Source organism: Leucopleurus acutus (genome assembly GCF_964270905.1).
Source record: "Leucopleurus acutus genome assembly, chromosome: 12".
Classification (NCBI taxonomy): Eukaryota; Metazoa; Chordata; class Mammalia; order Artiodactyla; family Delphinidae; genus Leucopleurus; species Leucopleurus acutus.
In genome coordinates this window covers 27,654,412-27,679,964 of record NC_139154.1, presented here as the reverse complement: position 1 = coordinate 27,679,964, position 25,553 = coordinate 27,654,412, and the positions used below count along the sequence as shown (strand labels likewise).

At 44.0% G+C, this 25,553-nt stretch overlaps 1 protein-coding gene across 1 annotated transcript in view; it reads left to right on the top strand.

Annotated features, from left to right (window-relative positions):
- Positions 1-489: 489 nt before the first annotated feature.
- SH3YL1 (SH3 and SYLF domain containing 1) overlaps positions 490-25,553 on the top strand; it is a 46,057-nt gene continuing 20,993 nt past the window's right edge. The window contains exons 1-4 of the mRNA XM_082851481.1: positions 490-546; positions 15,916-16,026; positions 18,980-19,093; positions 21,805-21,869. Of these exons, the coding sequence (XP_082707607.1) occupies position 546; positions 15,916-16,026; positions 18,980-19,093; positions 21,805-21,869 (291 nt within the window). The 5' untranslated portion in view covers positions 490-545. The remainder of the gene's footprint in view (positions 547-15,915; positions 16,027-18,979; positions 19,094-21,804; positions 21,870-25,553) is intronic.

Genomic DNA, 25,553 nt, shown 5'->3' with positions numbered 1-25,553 from the left:
TCCCGGGGTTTTGGGGGCCACAGACTGAAGCCAGAGAGACGGGGCCTGATGGGTCCCCGAGTGTCCTCGGAGAGTAGGGAGTCAGTCCTGGGATTCAGGTGAGCGCCCGTCACCTGGGCCGCGCGGCCGAAGGTGAGGCCCGCGATCAGGGGCTGGGCGGGGTCCGCAAGGGCACCTCCCGGTACCCCGAGACCCCCGCCCCCAGTGCCCGGGTCGGAACCGCTGCGCAAGGTCCGTTCTGCGGCGGGACGGCCGCTGGGCTGCCCAGTTGTCGAAGCTGGGCTGCTTCAGCAGCCGCCCTGGGACCGGTGAGGGCGAGCGCACACCTCCCTTAGCTGCAGTTTTTATCCTGCGAATATGTGTAAAGTAGGTGCTTTGCCCCGGAAAAGCGGGTGTTTACCTGCTCCCTCACCTGTCTCAGGTGTGCACCTCGCTAGACCGGTCCCTGCCCTGGGAGGCGGAGCCGAGCGGGGAGGGCCTCTCCTCTTCCTGGGTAGGTGTCAGCAGCTCCAGGGGCGCCGGAACGGACCAGGCTCGGGGTCGCAAGTGAGTACGGGTGTCGGTGACGCCGCTGAACCTCACCTGGAATCGGGACCACCCCTTGCGCTATACAAAAGTTTTGCTGAGGAGTGTAAATCTTTGGTGAAAGATGTAGAAACGATGTCTTTGGGATTTTTTTGCTGTTGCGCATCTAGTAACACTCAGTTATCCCACAACTGTTAAAAGTTAAGAGGAACCAGCTCCCTGGACTCTCCACAAATGCGGTTGTGATTCAGGTTTGGCCCCAGTTGATTCAGTTCACAGAATGGCTCTTCTCGTTTTTAATTTTAGCGATTGTCATTCACTTCATTTGTAAATATCTAATATTTGAAAAGCCAAGTATTAGGCACTATCTTTTTTCGCTCCCGTCTGTTTTAGTGGGGGACACTCTGGACCTTTGTTGGACGGTTTGGGTTCAGCCTGGGCCTGGCTCGCGCAGCCGGAGGCAGAAAGCTGCCATTGTTTCCGGGCTCCCCAGGTGTAAGTGCCGGGCCCTCCACACCTCACCTGGCCCTGCCTGTGATCAGCCACAGTTCCGGGGAACCTCTTGGGGCAGAGTGGCCGCCTCCCTGGTGCTGTGAGCGCTGGACCTTGGATCTCTTTCCTTTACTGTGGTGGTTTTTCCTTGTGTAATGAAATAGGAAACTGCTCTGAACAGGTAGATGACCATAAGATAATGAGATTTACCCTGCTAGCTGGAAATGTGTTATTTTCGCTTCATCTCAACAAATAGTTCTGTGTCACCACTGCTGCTGCTGAGGCTGAGTTGGAGAGAATGACACAGACAGGGGAACCCTGCCCACAGAGAGTAGGAATCTGATGGCCCCAGAATGTTCTACCAAAGGGGAGGAGGTTTCAGGTTTTCTTTTGTATACAGAACATGCGTGTCCTGCATTTTTGTCCTCATGAGAGATTTTATTGAGGTGTGGGAGATGCCTGAATTAATAATGGGTTAGTCAGAAACTCTGCACACACGCACCTCAGAGAAATGACAAGTCTCCATGGTGCTGTTTAGTTCTTTGTGTGGCCTGCTATTGGCATACCTGCGCAGTGACCAGCTGGAGGTTAAAATCAGTTGTTACTTCCATCCTGTTTATCATGCATAAACTAAGGAGAATTTATCTGGTTTACAAATATTCTATTTAAACAGAGTTTCTTTAAAATGAGTTAATACTATCCCTCATCTTTTGTAAGATTAAAAAAATATTTAAAAGAAATCTGTGTTTATCAAGAGTGATTTGATGCTTTTATTCCATTTAGGAAATGTTCTCAGGGGCTTTCTCACTGTTTAGAAAGAAAGATTTGGTGTTTGGAAAGAGAACGCTGACAAGCTAAGGGGATGTTGCTGCCGTGACGCTGAGTGACCGGTGGTCACAGACGTCTTTCTACAAGTTGCCTTATGTGCAAGTGTGTCACGATAAGACATCATCCTGTGCAGTTTGAGACCTAAACACACGGAATTTTTCTTTTCTTTGGGAGGAGTCCATTTTTCACAGTCACTGACCAGGTTAATGTGGCCTGTGTAGTCCTTCTCTGAGCCAGGATCACTCTTCAGTTTGAGAAAAGGTAACATGGTATAAGTCGAGGGGCTCCTTATGCTGGAAGTCATGGTTCTTGTCACTCCATAGTCTCTGTCCCCTGTCTGAATCCTGTGGTCAGGGGAACAATAAAAGAGGCACAGGCCACGGTAATGTTTGGGGCTCAAATCATTAGTTTAGTTTGAAGTTTGGATTAGAAGGTTAATGACCTGACCAGAGAGACCAGTTTTGATTTCTAGAACTGACAGACTTTGTCTCCTTAAGACAAAGGAAGCAGTTAAACCCAGGCCACAGAGAGATAAGAATTAGTTTAAGAAACAGTGGTGTCCACCTAAAGGGGTGGGATAGGGAGGATGGGAGGGAGACAGAGGGAGGGGATATGGGGATGTATCTATATGTATAGCTGATTCACTTTGTTATACAGCAGAAACTAACACACCATTATAAAGCAATTATACTCCAATAAAGATGTTAAAAAAAAAAGAAACAATGGCCATAGTTACCAGGTGGTAGTGTCCGAGATGATAACGTCCTAATAAAGCTAAACTCAATATTTCAACGGCTTTCAAAAGATTACATAGATATATAAAGTTTCTTTTATTTTAGCTAAGGTTTATAGCCAAGATAAAAATTAATAAAAAATTTCCTATAGGTAGCCCTCTCATAATTGAGACTCCATTAAGGAAAATAATATATTAGATGCTTGTTGACCAGAGGGAAAGTTTGGGAAGCGCTTGAAGTCTGAAAACGATGAGGTGTTGGGAGGGGGCCTTTCCTCTCCCTGCTTCCGTTCTAGACTGCAGGGCTAGGCCGGAGACTAGCCAGGTTTACCACCCCGGGTGGCAGCTTACTCCAAATAGTGTTCTAATGTCACTGTGGCCCCCAGTCACCCCAGCCCTGAGTTTACTGCCCCATGACCAATATGGGAATTATTTCTACATCTTAAGCTCATTTCAAGCTTTTGAGGTTTCCAAAGTAAAAATTTTCTCCTCAGTATTAAAAAAAAATCCTCTTAATTAAAAAAAAAAAGTCTTAGTATGGAAATTTTCAAATATTTCAGTTACTTTTTAAAGAAAACTTTACATCTGTTTTCTTGGCTTGAGGTTTGGCATCCATCCTTCTCTTAGGAAGAAACTCAAATATTTATAGATGATTTGCTTTGCCTTGGAATTCAAGAGACTTAAGAATTTTATGCATGTTGAGATGCAAACCATGACTTAATAATGACCTTGTCTTCACAACTTCAGCACTATAATGATATCAACATTCTGAACAGACCGTGCCCCTCTGCCGAATGGTACAGCAGAGGAAAAGTGGATGAGCCATGATTTGATGCTGAGGACAGGATTTGAGGCTTGTCTCGAAATCGTTGTTATTACTTGTTGGCTCTGACGGAAAAATTCACCATTATACAACTATGACCTGGCAGTATGCTCATATTAGAAATGTAATAGGATCTGTACTAGTCAAACAAATTAGCCAGGTTCTTCTGGAATTCAGCTGAACGTGAAGGTGTCCTCACCGTGACCATGTGACACCCAGCTCGCAGTGACGCAGGGCTGTGTCTAGCACTCAGGCTTAGGGATTGAGCTTTGTGGTCTGCAGGCATCCCGGGCTGCGTGTGAATTCCCCAGTCCAGTAGCTTTCCTTCCCATGTTTATAAAAGAGGCTCTGACCTTCCCTACACAGGATGTTTGCAATAGCAACTCTCAGCTGTGGAATTTGCTTATTTAACTGGTTTAATTCTGCCTGGTTGATGGAGTTCAAAGTAGAAAGTCTTTTGGGGGTAAGGTTTATGTATCATTTACTGAGCTTTAGTTGCACGTGCCAGAATATCTGATCCAAATTGGCTTTAGCAGGAAAGGATTTCACTGGTCCACGTGACTGAAGAGTCCAGAGCTGGTTGTGGCACCAGCTGTGGCCCAGCCCTGGGCTCAAGCAGTGCCGGCAGAGCCCAGGTCCTCTCTCCAACTCTAGTCAAGCGCTCCTCTGCATGGCTTTGCTCTCAGGCTCTCCCCAGTGGTGACAAAACCTTGCAGCAAGTCCAAGCAGAAGTGCCTGTGAAAGAGGCAGTTCTGGCAGCTCCCACACAAGCCCTTGATCAGATGCTGACGTGGATCAGCCTTGGTTACAAAGCTCTGCCGTAGCACAAGGAGGACACTTGGTCTAATTCTGTAAATGGGTCCCCTTCAGGTGTGGCATCCGTGGAAACAGACACACTGTGCTGGTTCCAAAAACCAGAGGCATAGATGCTCAGTAGGAAAAGGAACCAATTTCCACTGAAGTTTATTAATTCAAGTCAGTGCGATGTACTGAGCACCTGGATATATGAAGAGGGCTCTACAGGGGCACAAAGCTTTGTAAAAGGCACTGCTTCTGACTGTAAGGATTGCAGCTGAGTGGTGGACAGCTGTGTGGGTAAGAGTCTCAAATCACAAGCTCGAGTGCCGGAAGTGTAAACATTCTATCGAGTCCTCGTTTTCAGTCACGTCTCAGAGTGGGTGTTGAGAAGAAGCGTCAGGTGTGTGCCGCCTCTGCCCACTCAGATTTGCTTCTGGGTCTTCAGTTATCATTAGTTCTGAAGCTGCCCCTGCTGCACTGCCAGGGTCCTGGCACCCCAGCTCTGATGGGACAGCAGGAGTTCCCGCAAGCGGAGAGCTGGCTCTCCCATGCCCTGTGGGCTGCAGGGGTCCTGGCACCCCAGCTCTGATGGGACAGCAGGAGTTCCCGCAAGCGGAGAGCTGGCTCTCCCATGCCCTGTGGGCTGCAGGGGTCCTGGCACCCCAGCTCTGATGGGACAGCAGGAGTTCCCGCAAGCGGAGAGCTGGCTCTCCCATGCCCTGTGGGCTGCAGGGGTCTCCGTGGGGTGGGCGCCGCTTGGCAGGGGGGCTGCTTGAGGCTCTTTAGACCGGCGTGCTTGTTGGTCTCCTGACACTCAGGCCTCCTTAGTTTGGGGTTTGGTTTGCTTTGGTTTTGTCCTACCTTTCCTGTGACAGCCTAGAAAGGACTATTTTAAGGTACTATGCCATCTACTTGTACCACGCTTCCCTCTCACCCTCCTCTCTCTCAAGATCTAGGAACTGCTACAGAGTCTGAGAGTCAGGGAACCTTTGCGCTTACTCAGCACACGTTCTTCTAAACCCACTGGGTTTTCTATGTAAATGAGCCTTTCCTAGTCCTCACACGGTTTTGATCTTTAATTCCTAAAAGCAACAAATGCTTCATTCATTTAACAAATATTTATTGGGCACTTACTATATGTTATCATGGTATGTGTTGGAGATATTACAGTTAATAAAATAGTCAACGTGCTTAACCTTATAGCACTTACATTCTAGAGAGGGAGATTAGGTTAGAACGATCAGATCAGATAGACAGATAGACAGGGTAGATAAAAGCCATGGTGTAGACTAAATATGGTGGAAAAACTTTGAGGCGTGTTATCAATGAGCTATTACTTAGAGCATTTCTTTGGAGAAATGACCATAGGTGTTCAAGACTGGAAACAGAGAAACCACAGAGGAGGCTGCTGAACAGCCCCCACAAGAGCAGATATTCCTTGGGCCAGACTGGTGGCAGGGGAGCGGGTGAGATGTAACCAGGTTCTGAGCGTGTTGAAGGTCTGTGCTCCAGTAGGGTGTGCTGGTGGATTGGCACTGGGAATGAGAGCGATATGGAAGTTACAGTTGGCTCAGGTTTTGAGTGTGAGCTCCCTGATGGATGAAGCCTACCTGGAGAGGAAACTTGGGGAGCAGGCTGGAGAGGAGGTTAGGGCATCACTGTTAAGTCTAAAGTCTAGTGATTAATTTGAGATGCTTACTTGGATACTTGATTTCAAGGTCCAATCAGTAATTGATAGGGTGAGTCTGGCATTTAGGGAAAGGTTAAAGAATAGATCAGGCTTGGAGAATTATCAGATATAAATGGTGCTTAAAGTCACAGGACCTGAGGTGTGAGTGTGAATAGGAAAGGTGGAGACTTGGGGAAGCTGAGAGGACCCTGAAAGGGCTGGCCTCCAATGCTTCGCTCCCTCTTGGAGGCTGTCGACGGGAAATAAATGCACAATGTGAGAGTTGTGAGTTAAGTTTTATTTGGGGCAAATGAGGAATGTAGCCTGGGAGACAGCCTCTCAGATAGCTGAGGAACTGCTCTGAAGAGACGGGGTGGGGAGGCCAGTGTACTCGTGATTTCGGTGAAGGGGTACATGTAGTCAAGCACACATTTTGGCAGACGTTCGCTGCCGGTCACAGCAGATGTCCCTATCAGTGATTTTAGTGCTTTTCTAGATAGGAGAAAATGTAAGAAACTGTGCTCTTAAAATCTTCTCCTGACAAGATCTAAGTATCTGAAGGCCTGTTCTGCCAGTTCTTTCCAGAGCACAGAGGGCCTCATTCCTGAGCTCCGCCCTGAGCTCCTTTCAGGGTGTGTTAAAGGTCAGCGACTGCAGTGACCTAATCTTTGTAAAGTCAGGTGGCAAGTGACAATTTGCAGTTGGCAAGACAGACGAAGGCAGTGTTAGCAATCTTGGCACTGCTGGGTCCTCTGGGGCCTCTCCCACAAGACATGGGGCCGGTGTCTTCCTTGCTCCTTGGGTCATCTGTTGTTTTGTGCAGCGCAGGTGGTGAAGCTCTGCTCAGCTGCCCCAGGAAGGGATGGCCCGGGGGGTGGGGGGGATCTTGCCAAATCTCAGGTCTGGTCTAAGATTTACGTACTCATGGTTTCAAGTAGAAGCGGTGTTTAAGGTTGATTTGGAAGAATGAGTGGAATTTTAAGAGGTCAGAGGTTGGCTTTTTTTTCCTCTAGGGCCAGGCAGCCCGTGTATCAGGCTTTGGGGGCCAAGAGGAAAACTGAGGCTATGTATTGACACGCAACAAGAGAGAAAACAATCTTCCACAAATTGTTACTGATAAAAACTGAATTATAATAATAATTGAGAACGTTTTTTGTAATCCAAATCTTCTGGTGGGTAGAATGGGATTCTCTTTATGGGAGAACGTTTTCGCCTTGAGTTCACTGTTTAGCGCCCCTCGTCACGACAGATCATAAATGTTCGGCTATCAGTGCTGATCTAGAATGGGATTTTACCTGTTTCATCTTTGAAAGTGTGTTCTCACATAAAATATTCTTCTTTTGATTCATTTTTTTCAACCAGCCGTTCCCATGGGAGAACAGTGCGTGTCTGGGTGTGCCCGAGTCCTCGGGGCCTCTGAGCTCCCGACGCCCCTTCCGTACGTGCTCTGGGCGGGGCTGTGGGGCTCCTGTAAGGGGCTGATGCCGAGTTCCCTCTGGGAGCAGTGAGAAGCCATCTGGCGAGCCCGTTTGGCCAGAGGCCCGGGAAAGCCCTCTCGGAGTCCTCTCCACAGCCCCCCGCACTCAGAAACCAGAGGCCCCACTGCTCTGAGGACTCCTGCCCCTGCCGCCCCCAGAGGGAGCCCAGCCTGGTGGCGCGCAGCTGTCCGCCGTCCTCGGGCCGAGCGACAGCTTCTCCAAGGAGGGCTGCATCTCCTCACCTTTGCCCCCGACCCGAGGACTGGCCCTCAGCCGAGGGCGCCACACAGAGTGAATAACTCCCACAGCGAACATCCCCTCTTTGACCCGCAGTGTGCGTCCCACCTGCCGTTGGACTCTGCCTGCTACACCTATTCCGGCCAGAGGCATGCCTCGGGCGCAATGAAGAAGGTGCAGGAAGGGGCCTATAACATCAAGTTTTCAGGCACGTGCTAATAGGAGCACTTGGTACAGCAAAGATCTATCTTTTTATCCATTTTAACATTTAATAAAAAGGCAAAACTACTGCTTTGCTCTTTTAGAAGGACCTGCAAGTAGTCTATTGGGAATGCTATGTAATCAAAGAGAAAGATATTAACATATGGTATGTTATATTTTATGTGTTTTTACCCAGTTATCTACCTCCCCAAACTAATTAAGTGATTAGAAGGTATATAAAACAAGTCTAGTCCTAAGTTAGAAAATAAAAATTACAGATACTTCTCCATCTTTCTTCTGCAGCGAATACCATGGAGGGATGAGAAATAATTTTTAAGCATAATAAGTAGGGTTATGTCAGCTGCAGCAACAAGCCCCCAAATCTCGATTTCTTAGCACAAGAAGAGTTGTGGTGGGCAGCTTCCCCCGTGTTCTGATCCAGGGTTCTCCATCCCTCCCACTATGGCTGTACCCTGGAGACCCCTTCAGGCAGCCAGTGATAGGAAGGGAGGGTGCAGAAAACGCTCCTTCCCACTATTTGGGCGTAGAAGCGACATCCATTACTGTCTCTTGGCGGCAGGTCCCGGGACCAGCGCTGTGCTGACGCGGGAAGCACACGAGTGTGTGGGAAACTAGCTAACACAGGAGACCCCCTGCATGCTACTTGTTCATTCCATAAAGAGTAAGGTTACATCATCTTAGATCCCAACAGAAATTAAGAAAACAAAGGCCTCATCTAGTCCTATGCCAGGTATCAAAGCACATGCGTTACAAATGGACAGTGCCCGTTAGTCGGTTTTCTAGTCGCACTCGGGTTGCCTTGCTGATCGCCAGCTCGGTACCTCCTTTGTAGTGATCCAGAGGAGGAGAGGCGGGCTCCCATCGAGGCTGTTCACACCGGTTGTGGTTTTCGGAAGCCGTCAATTGTGTCAATACCATATCGGAAACTTGGAAATGCCCCCTACCGTGCACACTTTTTCTTGATCACTGTGGAATACCAAAACCAACTGTATGTCATTAGCTTGCTACTGACATTAGTCAAGTCATGACTAACAGCCACTTCCATAAAATGTACTTTAAAGGCCGAAGTATCTACATAAATATGTTCACTTGGAATTTTTCTACGTTGTAGTTTTTCTAAGACCTTCTAAATCCAGACTATAACCAAAGCATTGATAATAGGAAAAGTTTAAAGACCATTAGTAAATTGACATAATTTTAAATGGATGTTTTAAGATTCCTTCCCTATTTAAAGATTATGTGCTTCTGAGAATTTTTCTGTGTTCATCTTTGTGTTTCATATTCACCATCGCAAGTGAAAGTAGAGGACCAACAGTAGCAGCTTTTCAGTATCTCAGTACCATCGTCAAAATGGGACAGTGTGATTTTAAACAAATACATGATCGAGAAGATGAAGAGCAACTTTATGTTAGTTCCTAAAAATGCAAATTTCAGAATTGTCAATGGTATACAAATGCATATAATAACAACTGAATATTTAGTGTATAGCCACTCACCAAATCCCTGTCCTTTGAATTATGTGTGTGTGTGTGTGTGTGTCGTGCACACGCTCGCACATGCATGAGGGAGGGGAGGCTGTGTGTGCTCTCTTGTTTGTGTAAAACATAAGGGTACATTTTTCACTTTTCTACACCTCTTCATGCAAGACATGTTGGCTGTGAGAGGTCAGATTTTAAACAAAAGACAACTTATGGAGTAATTATTCATAATATACATATTTTTTTACAGCTGGAGTCATACGTTTCCACTAATATATTAAATATTTAATAGTACAGGATTCAATTTATGCTGAGCAGTCTTTGTTCTGTAATATTTCAGACATACAAAGGACTATTGAGAATAATGATTTTTACATCCATGACTTACTATGCAGAGCCTAAGGGAAAATGTACAAGTTTCCAGTAAGCTTCCTATATAAGCCTTCCCCAGGGCCACCCCACCCCCAAATCAAGTATCATTTTACTTTATCTTTATATATAAATATTTGTATAACATTTATGTAAATGTTTACATAAATGTGTGACACCCTATATATCTTTATGCAACTTGTTTTTGCTGTCAATGTTACTCACATTTTGCCATGTTGATACAGTAGATCTAGTTTATCTGAAGTTCTGTATAGATTACAATTTTAATACTACACCAAACTAGATATATCCGTCCTCCTCTTGAGGGACGTTTGTCTCCTGTTTGAATGTATTTATTTCTTTGTGCTGTTAAAAGCCCTGCCTCGGTGGCTGGGCTGCCGCAACAAGTTACCACAGACTGGTCGGCTTACAACAGACACGCCCTCTCCCGCGTAGAGGCTGCCCGTGGGGTGTCAGCCGGGCCGTGCTTGGAGGGACGCACCCCTCCAAGAGTCCTGCCTTCTCTCCTCCAACTCCTGGGGCCCCAGTGCTTCTGGGCTTGTGGCCGCATGGTCCAGCCTCTGCCTCTGTGGCCACGTTGCCTTCCCCTCCTCTCTGCATCTTCCCCCTTCTGTCTCCTTAAGGACTTAGGGGCCACTTGGGTAGTCAAGAATGATTAACTTAATTACGTCTGCAAAGACCCTGTTTCCAAATAAGGTCCCTTTCACAGGGTCCAGGTAGACGTGAATTTGGGGGCCACCATTCAGCCGGGCAGCCAGTGCCTCTGAGCACGTCCAGGAGTAGAATTGGTGGGTCATCTCCAGCTGTCCTCAGAACAGCTCCCACAGCAGCTGCACTTACTCACGTCCCCACCAATGGGACAGAGGCTTCCCTATGTGCCCCTGCACAACCTACACATGCTCATTGGCAGGCTTTTATAATTTCCGTCAACCTAAAGGACAAGACACGGTAATGCATTATGGTCTAGCTTTGCATGTCCCTGGCTTCTAGGGAGTTTGATCCACTTTTCATATATTTATTGGCCATGGAGGTTTCCTCTTCTGTGGATTAACTAATTGAACACTTTGCCCCATTTTCTATAGTGATTTCATATTTTTATTGATATTAAAAGATCTGTATATATTCTGGGTGTGGTACATATATACAATGGAATATTACTCAGCCATAAAAAAAGAATGAAATCATGCCATTTGCAGCAACATGGATGGACTTAGAGACTGTCATACTGAGTGAAGTGAGTCAGACAAAGAAAGACAAACATATGATATCACTTATATGTGGAATCTAAGAAAAGCGCACAAATGAACTTATCTACAAAACAGAAAAAGTTACAGATGTAGAAAACACACTTATGGTTACCAGGGGTTGGGGGGGAGGGATAAACTGGGAGATTGGGATTGACATATACACACTACTATATATAAGACAGATAACTAATAAGCACCTACTGTATAGTACAGGGAACTCTACTCGATACCCTGTAATGGCCTATATGGGAAAAGACTCTAAAAAAGAGTAGATATATGTATATGTATAACTGATTCACTTTGCTGTACACTGAAAACTAACACAACATTGTAAATCAACTATACTCCAATAAAAATTAAAAAAAAAAAAAACAGAAATGGAAGAAGCAAAATGTCCAGAACTAAAGAAGGATTTAAGAATTCAACTTGAAGAATCCTAAATTTTAAATAACAAACGAAAAAGTAGAAGATACTAAAGATATGATAGAAATACAAATTGAAAAATTCAAATTGATTTGTAATTATAATAAATCAATTAACCATAAATCATATCAATCATAATAAATGTAAATAAATTTAAAATTTCTATATTAAAAAATAAAAGATCTTTATATATTCTGGATTCTAAATCTCTGTCACTTATGTTTATGACAAATATCTTCCAATCTGTGGCTTATATTTTTATTTTTTAAACGTATGTTGATACAACTTTTTAAACTTTAATGTAGTTGAATGTATCTGTAGTTTCCCGTTATTGTTGTGCCTTGTTTGTAGCATTCCTCCATCCTCGAATCATAAAGATATTCCCTATTCTTTTTATTCTAAAAGTACTAAGTTTTGCTTTTAATATTTAGGCGTTCAATTACATTGAATTTTTGTGTGTGTGTATGATGTGATATTGTAATCTAATTTTATTTTGTTTTCCTTTGAATGACCTAAAGTCCCAGAATAATTTATTAATCTACCATGTCATCTCTCTCATATATTTTTAAATATATGAGTATATATATATATATGTATATATATATATATATATATATATGAATATTCCTTTCTTGCTTTTGTCATGAAGGTAGCATTTTTAATTAAGTGCTGTGGATCATTCAATAAATTGTGTTGTATAATTTTAAAATATTAGGTTCTCACTTCATATCCTATACCAATGCAAGTTTGAGGAGGGTCAAATATTTAATGTAAAATAAAAGCTCTGGAGGAAGAAAATTTAGAATAATACTTGTATAATTTTTTTAAAGGCCTTTAGTCACAATAATAGAAAGATGATAATGGTAGAAAGCTCAGAGAGATATTGCCATATAAATAAAAACAAATACTGAAAAACTATACATAAAAGTATGAAAACAAGAAGCTGAGATACAAACTTGTGACATGATTAAAATTATAGACAAAAGGAGTATGGTACCAGAAAAATAAGCAAAGAACATGAACAGAAAATATGCAAAACAAAATGTAAACAAACAATAAAAATTTGTCATCCTTTCTGATGTGCACACTTTGCCTCGACCAGCTTCCCCAGTAACAGTACGAACTTTTTATGGTAATACCCAGTGGTTCTAAGGTTGGATAGTAATTTTAGAAGGTGATTTGATAATGGAATAAAGAGCTAGACATTTTTGATTTTTTTCAGTCATTAATTCCAACTCCTAAGATTCTCTCAAGATAATTACCATCGAACAGTGGTATCACTAAAAACTAAAAATGGAAATAATCTCCTTGTTTAGCAATAGGAACCAACTGAAGCACACACTAAAATGCAGACAGTAGTATTGGTGAGTATTAGTAGTAGGGATGCCTTTTTTCTTCAATATTTGTGTATCTATATTTTTCCTTTATTTTTACAATGCACTTATGCCATAATTTCTGGTGGTTTAAAAAATATAGAAAAATTTTCAGGGACTTCCCTGGCGATCCAGTGGTTAAGACTCCATGCTTCCAGTTCTGGGGGCATGGGTTCAATCCCTGGTCGGGGAACTAGGATCCGACATGCCACGTGGTACGGCCAAAAAAAGAAAAAAACAATTTTCCTCATAGTTGGGCCTTTTGCACTATGAATTTGAAAAGTAATTCTCCCATAATTTATGGTTTGACTTTTGGTTGTTTTTTTTTTTTTTTTCTTTTTTTGCGGTGTGCGGGCCTCTCACTGTTGTGGCCTCTCCCATTGCGGACCGAGCACAGGCTCCGGAAGCGCAGGCCCAGCGGCCGTGGCTCACGGGCCCAGCCGCTCCACGGCATTGTGGGATCTTCCCGGACCGGGGCACGAACCCGTGTCCCCTGCATCGGCAGGGGGACTCTCAACCACTGTACCACCAGGGAAGCCCTGACTTTTGGTATTTTAATTCATCAATGCATTTGGAGTTTATTGTTATGTAATGTGAAACTGTGGATGACTTTTTTCCCCCAAAGGACCACTATTTATTGTGTACAACAGCTTTTCCACAATGATTTCAGGTGCAATATTTATCATATATTAAATTAATTTATATATTTGGGCCAATTTCTGAATTCTTTTAATGGATTTATATATATATATAAATTTATTTTATTTTACTTATTTTTTAATTTTTTTTGGCTGTGTTGGGTCTTCGTTGCTGCGCACAGACTCTCTCTAGTTGCGGCGAGTCAGGGCTACTCTTCGTTGCGGTGCACAGGCTTCTCATTGTGGTGGCTTCTCGTTGGGAGCACGGGCTCTAGGTGCGTGGGCTTCAGTAGTTGTGGCACGCGGGCTCAGTAGTTGTGGCTTGCAGGCTCTAGAGCGCAGGCTCAGTAGTTATGGTGCACGGGCTTAGTTGCTCCGCAGCATGTGGGATCTTCCCAGACCAGGGCTCGAACCTGTGTCTCCTGCATTGGCAGGTGGATTCTTAACCACAGTGCCACCAGGGAAGCCCTGAATTTTCTATTTGTCAAATTGATTTTTCTGTCTGAGTCCACATCACTAAGAGGTAAATTATTGAGGCTTCGTAATATGTTAAACTGGAGCTTACCCCTCATTCTTCTTCTTTCTCACATTTTCTTCCAGCTTTTCTTGCTTATTTTTCCACATGAATTTGGGAACTGCTTTGTTTAGTAGTTAGACACTTGTTAGACTTAAAAGAGAATATGAATTTGATTTCATTGTTTAAAAAGTAGAAAAGCCATCATAAGAAAATTGAAAAGACAAATGGCAAAGAGGAAATCAATGTTTGTAACTCGTATTCTACAAAAAAAGGTTAATTCCCTTAATATACAAATCAATAAGGAACAGAGAAATACCCTCTATAAATGGACAAGAAATAAAAAAAAAAGATTTGACAGAAATGGAAAGATATTCAATATTACTCATCATAAAAAACAAAAGTACACTGAGAGCTTCATGACAAAGAAACTGATACTGGAATTGCCACTTGCCGTAAACAACCAGAAACTGGGGAAAACATATGGAGCATCTGTTTTCATGTTGGACGACAGGCGAGCGGGTCTAGGATCCCAGAGGAGAGGGGAAATTGAGGTGAAGTCCACAATTGCCCGTTTTTCTGCCTGGACCACTTTCCAAGCTGCAGCACAGGGAGGGAAGCCCACCGTGGCGTGGGTTCTTTCTGAATGGGAGAGACAAATTGAGTTTGGAGAGGCTGAGCAACTGGAGTTGACAGAGCAGATTCCCAGAGGAGAGTGAATCAGAGATGGAAAGAGCTCCAGAAATCTGCAGTCCTTGGCTGCATAGGAAGCATTGTGTGAAGGGGACACTTTCAGGGCAGGGCAAAGAACGACTCTCAGGAAGCTGTGAGGCAAACAGTCCTCAGAGCTTATGCAGCGTTGGGAGCAGTAGTTCCAACCAGCCGAGTGGAGAGAGTGTGTCACATCCGAGGACGTTCAGGAGACAGCCCAGAGTCACTGGTAACTGCAGGCCTGGCACCGAAGACTACACACTCCAAGCGAAACATAAAAGCAAGCCTTGGAAAGGCTGAGCTGATCTGCAAGTGACTTCCTGGCGCCAGCACAAACGCAGCAACACTGTTTAAATAAGACAACAAGATCTAGATCCTCAACATGGCGGTGTTCATAGTTCTAGCAACCACCAAATTTCACTAGCAATGGGCAGAAACAGTAAAACATAACCCATAACTAGGAGAAAAGTCAGTCAAAAAACAGACCCAGAAAGGGCAGAGATGATGCAATCATCAGACAAGGATATAAAAACACTTTTTAAAATATGCTCAAGGATTGAAAGAACAACAAAAACACAATGAGGATAGAAATGGAAAGAATGAAAAACAACCAATGGAAATTTCACAATCTTTGAAATGAAAAATTCATCTGATGGTCAGAACAGCAGGATTTATATTGAAGCCTCTTGATTTCTTTGACTCTTCTGGTTCCTTGTCCTGTGATAAAGGAATGGAAAGATTATGTGAGCATCGCTAGGATGAATAAACCTTCCTCTGAGTTTATGAATACCCAACCAATGCTGAAAACATAGAATGCTATACAAATGCAAATGTTCATTAATTGAAGTAATCACTCAATTCCTGAGTCTACTAGAATTTTACTAATATGGAAAATCTGTGCAGACAGGTCAAACATTTTCAACAAAATAGTCAAATATATTAAATTTTGTATTATCTGTTATAGACGGTAGTAAAATACATCTTTTGTTCATTCTTAACATTTTAATATTTTTTGTTAATATTGTGCTGAGTTAAGAATTACAGGGAAAAGATACATAATTGGGAGACTGGACCAGATTTTAAGATCCTTTAGAATTCCATGATTTTATAATTTCTGAGATTTTGAGAGTTTAGGGTTTCCCAATCTTAGTGAATTTAATTTAGTAGGAAAATAAAGATGAAATGATCAATAAATAAGGATTTTCAATTTATTTCCTTTGTCTGGTAGGATACAATTTGATAATGCTTAATTGTGTATGAAAAAATGAAATTACAACAAATTTCTAACTTCTATTTAGTAGATCTCTTCATTAAAATCATTTTTTTAATCTTTCAGTGAATAACCCTATACCTTCCAATTTGAAATCTGAAGCGAAGAAGGCTGCTAAAATTCTAAGAGAATTCACAGAAATAACTTCCGGAAGTGGACCTGATAAGATCATTCCTGGTAGGTAAATGAAATACATACTTACACTTCTACATCTGCTCTGTTTCTTAAATTACCTTTGCAACCCTTGACTCACACAGGTCCTCAGACCACCTTTCTCCTCTGGGCCCGTCGTCCCGGCTGGTGTCCTGGGCAGCCCCCTCTCCTCCTCCGCTCTGCAGGGCCCATGGCCCTAAGTACCCTGTGTCCGTTTCCACTGCACGTTCCCCAAACTTACAGGTCCTTATCCTCAGTTTCTGAGGACTTTGGCAAACTCATCTTGCAAACTCACCGGCTAATCTCATAAATAAATTTTAATTTTGTGTTTTTCCTTTCTAGGTAAGATAGTTATACTTTATAGTGGTTTAAGAAGACTAATCAATGATTCCCAGCACAGCTACACATCTGTATTCCCTGGGTCATTAAAGTGCAGTTCCTAAACTCCCCCCCGACCTGCTGATTCAGACCCTGGGAGCAGCGTGGCCAGGAGTGCAGATTTTATCACGTCTCTAATGTGATTCTCCTGTAGTCAGGCTGACCACACAAGACCTGGTCCAGAGGCCAGCCTTTGGGAACCACTGTCTGTTCATTACTAGTACCAGTTATTTCTAAAGGTGTTTCAGAGAATACCTGTCTGATGCAGACACTCACATGCAGACTAGCTCAGGCAGCTGCAGGCTGATCTCCCTCTTAGTGAATAACTCATCCTGCATTAGAGAAACCAGTTTAATTTCTTAAGCCAGATTTTCTGAAGTTATTTAACAGACCTTTAAGGGTTGTAAAAATTTCTAATTTGTTGTTGTTATGGTAATAATATGAAGTGTTGTTATTTTGGCCCAGCCACTCCTCCCATCTTAAGAAAACAGCGCTTCATAGAGCCTTGCTCCTTGAAGGCAGGTGGCCACATCTGGGCATCACCTGGGAGCTTGTTAGAAACGCAGGGCCTCAGGCTCCACTTCAGCCTGATGAGTCAGAATCTGCATTTTTCACAAGATCTCCGGAGAGTCACATGCACGTACAAGCTAGAGAAGCACTGTGTAACACTTGAAGAAAATTCAACCAGAAAAACTCAATTTTCTGTAGCTGTATTCTGAAGCAGGAGACAGAAGACGTTTCTCAATATACAGCAGCATCTACATACATGTCAGGCTAGCCCAAGTTACAGATAAGCTGTATTTCCTACCATAAAAACTTGGGGGTATGGATTATTTCTCATGGATTTTGTCCAGCAAAATTCTGCCTTGCCTTTATTCTGCTTCCAGTCAAAGGCCACCCGACTCCCTTTCACTGGGTGTAGCTCAGAAAATGAAAACCCGTTTACACAGCAGCCTGAATAAGAGTGAAGTCCCGCAGGGGTGCGGGCTGTGTGTCTGATGGAAGCCAGGGAGGCCGCAGCTGCCAGATGACCAAGCCTCGTCTCTCCTTGGGATGAGTAGGGAGGGCCCATTACGCGTACATTAAAGCTAGGGAGGTGTATTACGTGATAGGAGATAAAATCTAAAAAATATTTGAAAACAAAATGCCCAGACCTTTAGACTTTCTTAGGCTGTGAGTTCACAGTCATCTGGTGTGAGGAGCTCTGAGACGTAAGTGAAACTCAATTTAGAGAGTAAATCTGCAATCAGTGCATCTACATTGCAAATGAAGAGCTAATTGGACAATTATTTAGGGATTATTGGTATTTTAATGTCCCTGAATCAGGGTGGATAAGATATAAAAACACACCTGACATTTGAACTATGTTCATTTTAAAAATATACTTCTGTTATACCTAATGTTTCTGAAGAGAGGCACTACTCACTGTAACAGCACTGAGAATGGCGTGTGAGGCTATTCTGCCAACATGTGTTGTATAAACAAACCTACCTGATGTATAATGAAGCTGTCAGCATCAGTACCGTGTGTCACACCCTTTAGAACACGAGCTAAGGCACACTTAGGTGATGACCGTCCGAGAAAAGAGAGCCTTACTTCTAAACCTTGTTCAAGTACTAAGAGCTCCAGGAATGGTCTGTGTGTTACCCTCCTCGTGCTCTTGGTTGAACCGTCTCTGAGAGTCTGTTATTAATTTAAATTTTGAAATGGTGTGCATAAGTGTATTAGAAATTTAGTGTTTCCTAGGGACACCTACAAAGCCTTTTTTGTGTATTTGAGTACACTGTCTGGTTTGACTTCCTTGACAGAATATTTGACTAAAATGATGGTAAATTAAACTACCTTAAAAGTAACATTGGGATCCAAGAATAATTTCCAATGTTTAGGCTTCCTTTGTTATTTGAAAGATGTACTATTGTGTAAATAGATCCACAGACTAGTAAGGCACTGTGTTTAGTGGGTACCTATGTTAATAACCTTCCTTTTGTGTAACAAACTTCCCTGAAATGTGGATAAACCAATATTTTGTAAATTGAATTATATTTTCAGTGCACTGGTAGTTATGTGTTATTCGAATACTGATCAGATCACTTTATAAAGTCAAAAAACGTTTTAAAGTGGCAAAATCATTTAATTTTCCTGGTTTTGAATCCAGATTTTCATATTAATAGAAGCTGAACTCAACAATGTGGCTCTAAGTTCAAACGTCCTGCTGCACACTGCATGTCAGTCACTTTTGAAGTTTCTCCTTAACACTATGTAGGTCTTAATTTCTTTGAAAATACTTTTGTAACTTTTAAAATTATAAATAATGTTGTAAATTAATTGAAATCTCCAAATTATTTGTCCTGCTACTAGATATCAGTACAGTCTCATCCCAGTGTCTCATTTCTTGTGTCCATTGCAGGATTCTGAGCGCCTGCCCTGTCGGGTTAGGGCCACAGAAGGCTTCAGGCTTCTCTGTCCTGGGGCGGTTTCCTCGCAGTTCCCTGTGCCGCTGAGGCTATAGGGAGGTCCTGGTCCCTGGGAAGCAAACCTGCGTGCACAGGCCTGCTGAGCTGTCACCTGCCGGGCGCTCACCTGTCTTCATCTTTTGCAGCACACGTCATTGCCAAAGCCAAGGGCCTGGTGGTCCTGTCTGCGATAAAAGCTGGGTTTCTGGTCACAGCGAGAGGTGGCAGTGGGATCGTGCTGGCACGCCTTCCAGATGGAAGTAAGCTAGCCTCCCTTCACTGGGAGGGGCAAAGAATCCTTGTCCCTTTTTTGTTCTGTTTCCACTATAAACAGGTTTTGTAGGGAGAGACAGGTTTTCCGGTGCCGCCTGGACTACCTTCCTTGGGCCGCTCCCTCCGTTTTCTCTGTGGTCAACCGACCCGTGAGACTCAGGATATCAGAAGATGGGGCCCCCGTCTTTACACACTTTGTTGGCCTCCCATGGAGCATATACTAAACATTGACACTGTATTTCTGTTGTTAAATACGCATTCCTATTCCTCAGCTTCACCTTACAGTTGCTTTCTTTTGTTTTATGGAAGCTTTTCTCCCCCATTGTTCCTGTGTGGGATCTTAAAAGCTGAAACATTTTAAAGACTATCCCCAGGGCAGAATCATATCAAGATCAGTATAATTTGGTTTTACTTTCTGGGGCGAAATCTAATACTTGATTTTTCAGACATGACATCAAAATATGTTTGCTTGAATCCCAAGAACCAACATATATAATATTTAAAATGTGTGTGGGTGTGTCATAACCAACTAAAAGGCTTTTATATGAATTTAACATTTGCTCTTCAGTTATATACTTGAACACATTTTTCTGTTAATAGCTCTTTTTAGTGTAGATAATTTAATTTTATTTTGAGGGAGAACATGGGCCATCCACTGACAGGAGATACATCCGGCATTTGGGGGGCGCACAGCCCCGGAACTTGAGTCAGCAGGATTTGTTGTCCCCTGTGAGGCGTCCCTACAGCAAATGAGAGTTTGCCCCTGAGGTGGTTCAGATTTCATAGCTCTGGGCTTGGCTACGAAACAAAAAGTGACAACATTCTCTTCTTCTCAAGAAAAGAAGCATTATGCAAATTTTCGTGGGCAGATTCCCAGCAGTACAACCAGATGAGTAGGCACATTCAAATGGAGTCCACCGTGAGATGGGCTCTGCATCTGCAAGGAGCCCCCAGGTGAGATGGGCTCTGCATCTGCAAGGAGCCCCCAGCCCTGCAGGTCCGAATGGTCATGGACCGGTGATTGTCAGAAAAGGGGGAGGAGCTGTCGACACCTGGGGCTCCTATCAGAACCTCAGGTGGACCTTCCTACTTAGATACCTAAGTTTCTGTCTCCCATCTTCCTAAGTAGCTGCTGGTCACTCTTCAGAGGGTAATATAATATGTGCCCAGTGGGGCACAGCAAATCCCGAGACGCTGGCCAGGTGGGCAGTTTGTTTTTCTTTTAGAAATTAATCACTTTTAATAGTTTTTTTTTTTAAGATGTTAGGGGTAGTTTATTAATTAATTTATTTTTGCTGTGTTGGGTCTTCGTTTCTGTGCGAGGGCTTTCTCTAGTTGTGGCAAGCGGCGGCCACTCTTCATCGCAGTGCGCGGGCCTCTCACTGTCGCGGCCTCTCTTGTTGCGGAGCACAGGCTCCAGACGCGCAGGCTCAGTAGTTGTGGCTCATGGGACTAGTTGCTCTGCGGCATATGGGATCCTCCCAGACCAGGGCTTGAACCCGTGTCCCCTGCATTAGCAGGCAGACTCCCAACCACTGCACCACCAGGGAAGCCCAGGTGGGCAGTTTTTAAACAGGGACAGTCTCTAACATAGGAAGTGGAAAATAACTTTGAGATTATGAGACACTAATTTCTGTAATCAAAACCCCTCTAAGCCCAGATAGATTAGTTCTGGGTATATTCAAGCACTAGCCTGTCATCTAGAATACATGGTAGCAAGAAAAATTAGGCTTAGGTAGCCGCTGGGCATTTTCAGAAAGTACTTCATCTAGACTATCCACCCACCCCCCAATTATTTTTTCTAGACTTGTTTAGCACAATTGTGTCTAGATCAGGAAAGCTAGGCACACGATAATCCTGAAATGTACCATATCATGGCAAATGGAATTATTGTACTAGTTTCCAAATGTAAGGATGTGTATCTTGTTAGAATTTTAATAATCTTGAATTTATAACCTATTTCTTGTGCTTCTACTAGGCACAAAGGGTGTCAAAACAGTTTTTGCCCTCCAGGATTTACAATAGAAACGGTTTAGTATTATGTTACCCTTAGAAGCGATTATAATAAGCTCTTTTGAATCCATTTGCTCTCTTATATCTATGATAAAATGCTAACAAAAGACTGGAATTCCCGCTCAATTATTTTGTAAAACATTAGGAATACTGACGGTTGAAATGATCAAATGCTATGTGTGTTTAACTGGTGAGAATTCAATAGTTTGGTATTATGCATGTTTGTAGGGGAGATTAGAAAACATAGACTTGTGAGTCTAGGAGGCTCACAATGAATAACTAACACCTTTCAAACCTTTTTAACTTAAAAAATTATGGGCTTCCCTGGTGGCGCAGCGGCTGGGAGTCCGCCTGCCGACGCAGGGGACGCGGGTTCGTGCCCCGGTCCGGTAGGATCCCACGTGCCGCGGAGCGCTGGGCCCGTGAGCCATGGCCGCTGAGTCTGCGCGTCCGGAGCCTGTGCTCCGCAACGGGAGAGGCCACAGCAGTGAGAGGTACGCGTACCGCAAAAAAAAAAAAAAATTATATATATTTATTAAAGAACATTTAAAAACATAGGCAAAAATGCCAAAATCTCATTACTTTAAGAAGAAACACTATTAATTCATATTTTAGCATTTTTCCTCCCCATATTTATGTGCCAAGGAGTTTTAATATTAGAGTAATGTTTGTTTGTTTTTATTAGAATGGTCTGCACCTTCGGCCATCGGGATAGCTGGGCTTGGTGGAGGATTTGAACTAGGAATAGAGGTGAGTGGTGACGTGTGTACACACGACTGCCCTATTCTCTAAAGGCAACTGCTACGGGAAAGTCGAGGGATCTCCTGCTGTTCTCGTTTAACCACCTATGGAAATCGTTCCCTTTTATTTTCTTGACTCTACCTGAAGCTGTGTAATGTTTATCATTTTTCTCCTTCGCCTTCATTGAGAGTAGAGTTTCTTTCATTTACCATCTCATCTGTTCCCATCGTTAGCACATCTGCAGAACACGTGTTCTCAGACCTGAAAACTACAACTGGCAGTTTATGGCTTCTGATTGCAGAGTCATGGGTGCAAACAGCTCAATGCCATGTATCAACATTTGTGGCAAAATCCAGTTTGGTATCCCTAATGTTCAAACTACTTCCAATTTTTTAAGTAAAGGTTGACTTTGTATTGTTTCATTTTACAACTTTGCTGCTAATGACTATGGTTTCTATCAAATGGACTAGAAATTATACCAGCACACACTTGCTTACAGAGGTCTCTCCCACAGGGAGCATCTACATGATATCAATCTTTCGTCCGCTGCTTTATTGCTAAGTGATTTGGTAAATCAAATCTCCTAATATTCCCAAATCATTTTCTTCTGAAATTTCAGTCAGTTTCTTCCCGAACTACCCTTTCATGAATTTGCTCTGTTGCCATAGTTTTAAATGCCCTTGGCCTCATTAGGAGGAAGTGTTTCCACTACTGATTTTCATTTTTATTTGACCTTTACTTGCTGCTGCATAGATTTGTGATATAAAAAGAGGAACATGTTTTAGTTTTGCTAACATGACTGCCTTTTGGTTGTATATTCAACCAAATTATGGCCTTCAGAAACATCGCACTCGTGTGGAAAGCGTATTTTCAGCATCTGTTGTGCACCCCTGCTCACACGTCCTGGTGCTGTACCCAGGTGTCCCTCATCACTGCCCGCTGACCCCAGGCTTTGGGGCTCCATCTCAAAGAGCATTTGCTTATATTTGCCGTTTGTGGAAACTTTGAATGCCACTTACCCTCATGGCTGAGTAGAAATTAACTCTGGAATTCCATTTAAATACTGTACATGGAAGATAAGTATTAACTTTTAAAAATATCCTCTTCAAGTAGAGATTAGAAGACTGTCCTAGGAGTTTGTGCCTCTTCAATAGGACCTGGCTTTGCCTCCCTGAGCGTAGCCGTAAGGTTAGAGCTGTCGGTCACTTTTCAGTGCTAACGGGAGGCCGTGCTGGTTCCCCAGGAAGCATCTCAGACCTGGCCAGAAACAAGCAGTTACCTTCGGGGTGCAGCTCTGACGCGGGATGAGCGAGGGAGCTTGGGGGTCGGCGGCCATGCGCCCGCGGAGCTCCTGCGTCCGGATGCGCTTGTCGCCCCAGCTCCAGTTCCAACGACGTGCAGCAGGCCCGTGGCCACCTCAGGCAGCGGGACCCATGCCTCGAGTCTGCAGCCCCCCGGCTGCCCGAGCCCCTCTCTGGCGTTCTTCTTCCGCCAGACGCTTTGCTCCTAGTGGGCTGGGGTGCTCGGCGCATGCGCCAGTCTGGAGGTTTTCTTGCCTGGCCCTTACCTAGGTTGTGAGTCCTTCATACCTGTGCCCTCAGACTGGCCAAGTGTCAAGCACAAGTAGACACCCAAAATAAATGTTTCTTTAAAGCATTGGCATCATCGGTTCAAACTATTAAATGTTTGTCGAATAACTTAATTATCTGCCCTTCTGTTTTGGAATGGAATAATTAGCAATAATGGCTAACATTCTCATAAAACTCTCACATGTACTCTCATAGAATCATTTCCATACCGTAGCCATGCTGAGTGGCTGTCGCTGCCGTCATTGTGTAGATAACTGAGTTATGTGACTCCTCCAGCCGGAGAATGACAGGCCGGCCATTCAGAGGGAGGCCTCTGGCTTCCGTGGGTGCTTGGGTGAGTCTCCTCACTTCTAGTGCCCCAGCTGGCTCTAACCGTAACTCCCACCCATGTAACACGCCGTGGATTTCAGGGCACGGATGAGGTAGGCGGGGCGCATGTGATTATTTTCAACGCACAGAGATGCTGAGCATCTTGCAGAGGTGGTGTGTGGTTGTCTCTAATTGGTTTCACTGGAGCCAGAGCCTGAGACAGGGCTCGTGGTGCACGTGACTTACTGAGCAAATGTTCTGGGTGGGGGGGAAACTATAAGGGGCTAAGGGAAGCAGGACAGAGAAGGGGAAGGGTCCAAGCAAGGCCGTGGTTCCAGGTAAACTCTCCCTGGTCTGATGACAGGAGGAGAAGGCAGGTCTTACGACAGAGGCAAGGGGGCTGGCGTTTGGGGTCAGCTGCTCTCGCCACCTGGCAGCACGTGGGTGTGGTGTGTGGTGGCAGGGCTGGAGGGGACTGCAGCGCCCCCCATGGTGGGACCAGACCCCTCTCCTGGGCCCAGGACCCCCTGCGAGCTTCCGCCCCCCTGCTGCCTCCCCCAGGTGGCGACCCCTTCATTACACGTGGAATGCGTACTTGACTATCAGGAAGTCTAGTTCTAGCTCCACTTTGGAATCTAGACCAGGAACGGTTCTGAAGGTGTGTGAAGTTAGGGACGTGTACAGAATCTGTTGGCCTTCAGGAGCTTGGGCATTAGTTAAATATAGATTATGGCACTGGTCCACTCATGAGAGCTGCTGAGAATTCCCAAGGTTGTATAACTCACACATACCCACCAAACACAACAACAACAAATGAAAGATTTAAAAGTCAGTGGAGTAAGGAAAGATAATGCTAAGACTTGGTTTAAACACCATTAAATTTTCTTTCCAGGACAATTATAGCAGAGCCCAAAGGTCTGAAAACCCTGATACCTTGGATTATCCAACTGTTCGTTGTTTACCAAAAGCCAGAATCCACACTGGGCCATCAAATCAGATCAACCTCGCTTTCACCCAAGGTTGTAATGTGAGAAGAATGACTCCGCTTTTTCCAGGAGAATTTGGATGAACCCTTTTCCTTTAATGATGAGGAAGGCATCTAGGCTTAAGTTGAGAAACTACTCTTGGAGATCAGAGTTCAGTTTCGAAGTCCCCTAAGATTGCTGTGCAAGGGGGGGATCTGTTGGTGTGAGGAGTGGAAGGGGATGGGAACCCCTCAAATTTGGGTCGAACGTTGAGGCTGATGATGCCACGTACTGAGTCTGAAAGCTTACTGCCCACATGATGAGGCTTTCTGGGGAGTGAGACAGACTCCCGAGCAGAATGGCTTGAGAGATGGGAAAGAAGACCCTTCTATGGAGGCTAGGGGTGGGGCTGGGGACGGGTCTCACTAGAACCACAGGAGGGAGCCCTGGACTTTCTCGCCAGGTTGTCTGGATTTGGGGCTTGAAAGCTATCTCTTCGTTACAGGATGACAGCATCAGGGACTCGGTGGCTTGGGTTCAAGGTGGGTAAACACTTGAGAGGGAGATGGGATAGTGCCATGTTGGGGACAGGGTGTCAGGGGACGAGAAGCCCTCTGGTTCCTGAGAACATTTCTCCCCCAGCTTTTCCTGCATGATACTTGTATTTTTTTTAATTCTTTTTAAAGAATTGAGTTTAATTGTAAAACTCGCATTTTATTTACAGTTAACTGTATCTTAATGCGAACTTATTAAGAAGCTTTTATCAAATTCTTAAACGTCTGTCTTAACTGTTTTTTGCTCCGTTGCTCTGGTTTTCTTTCAGGAAATCT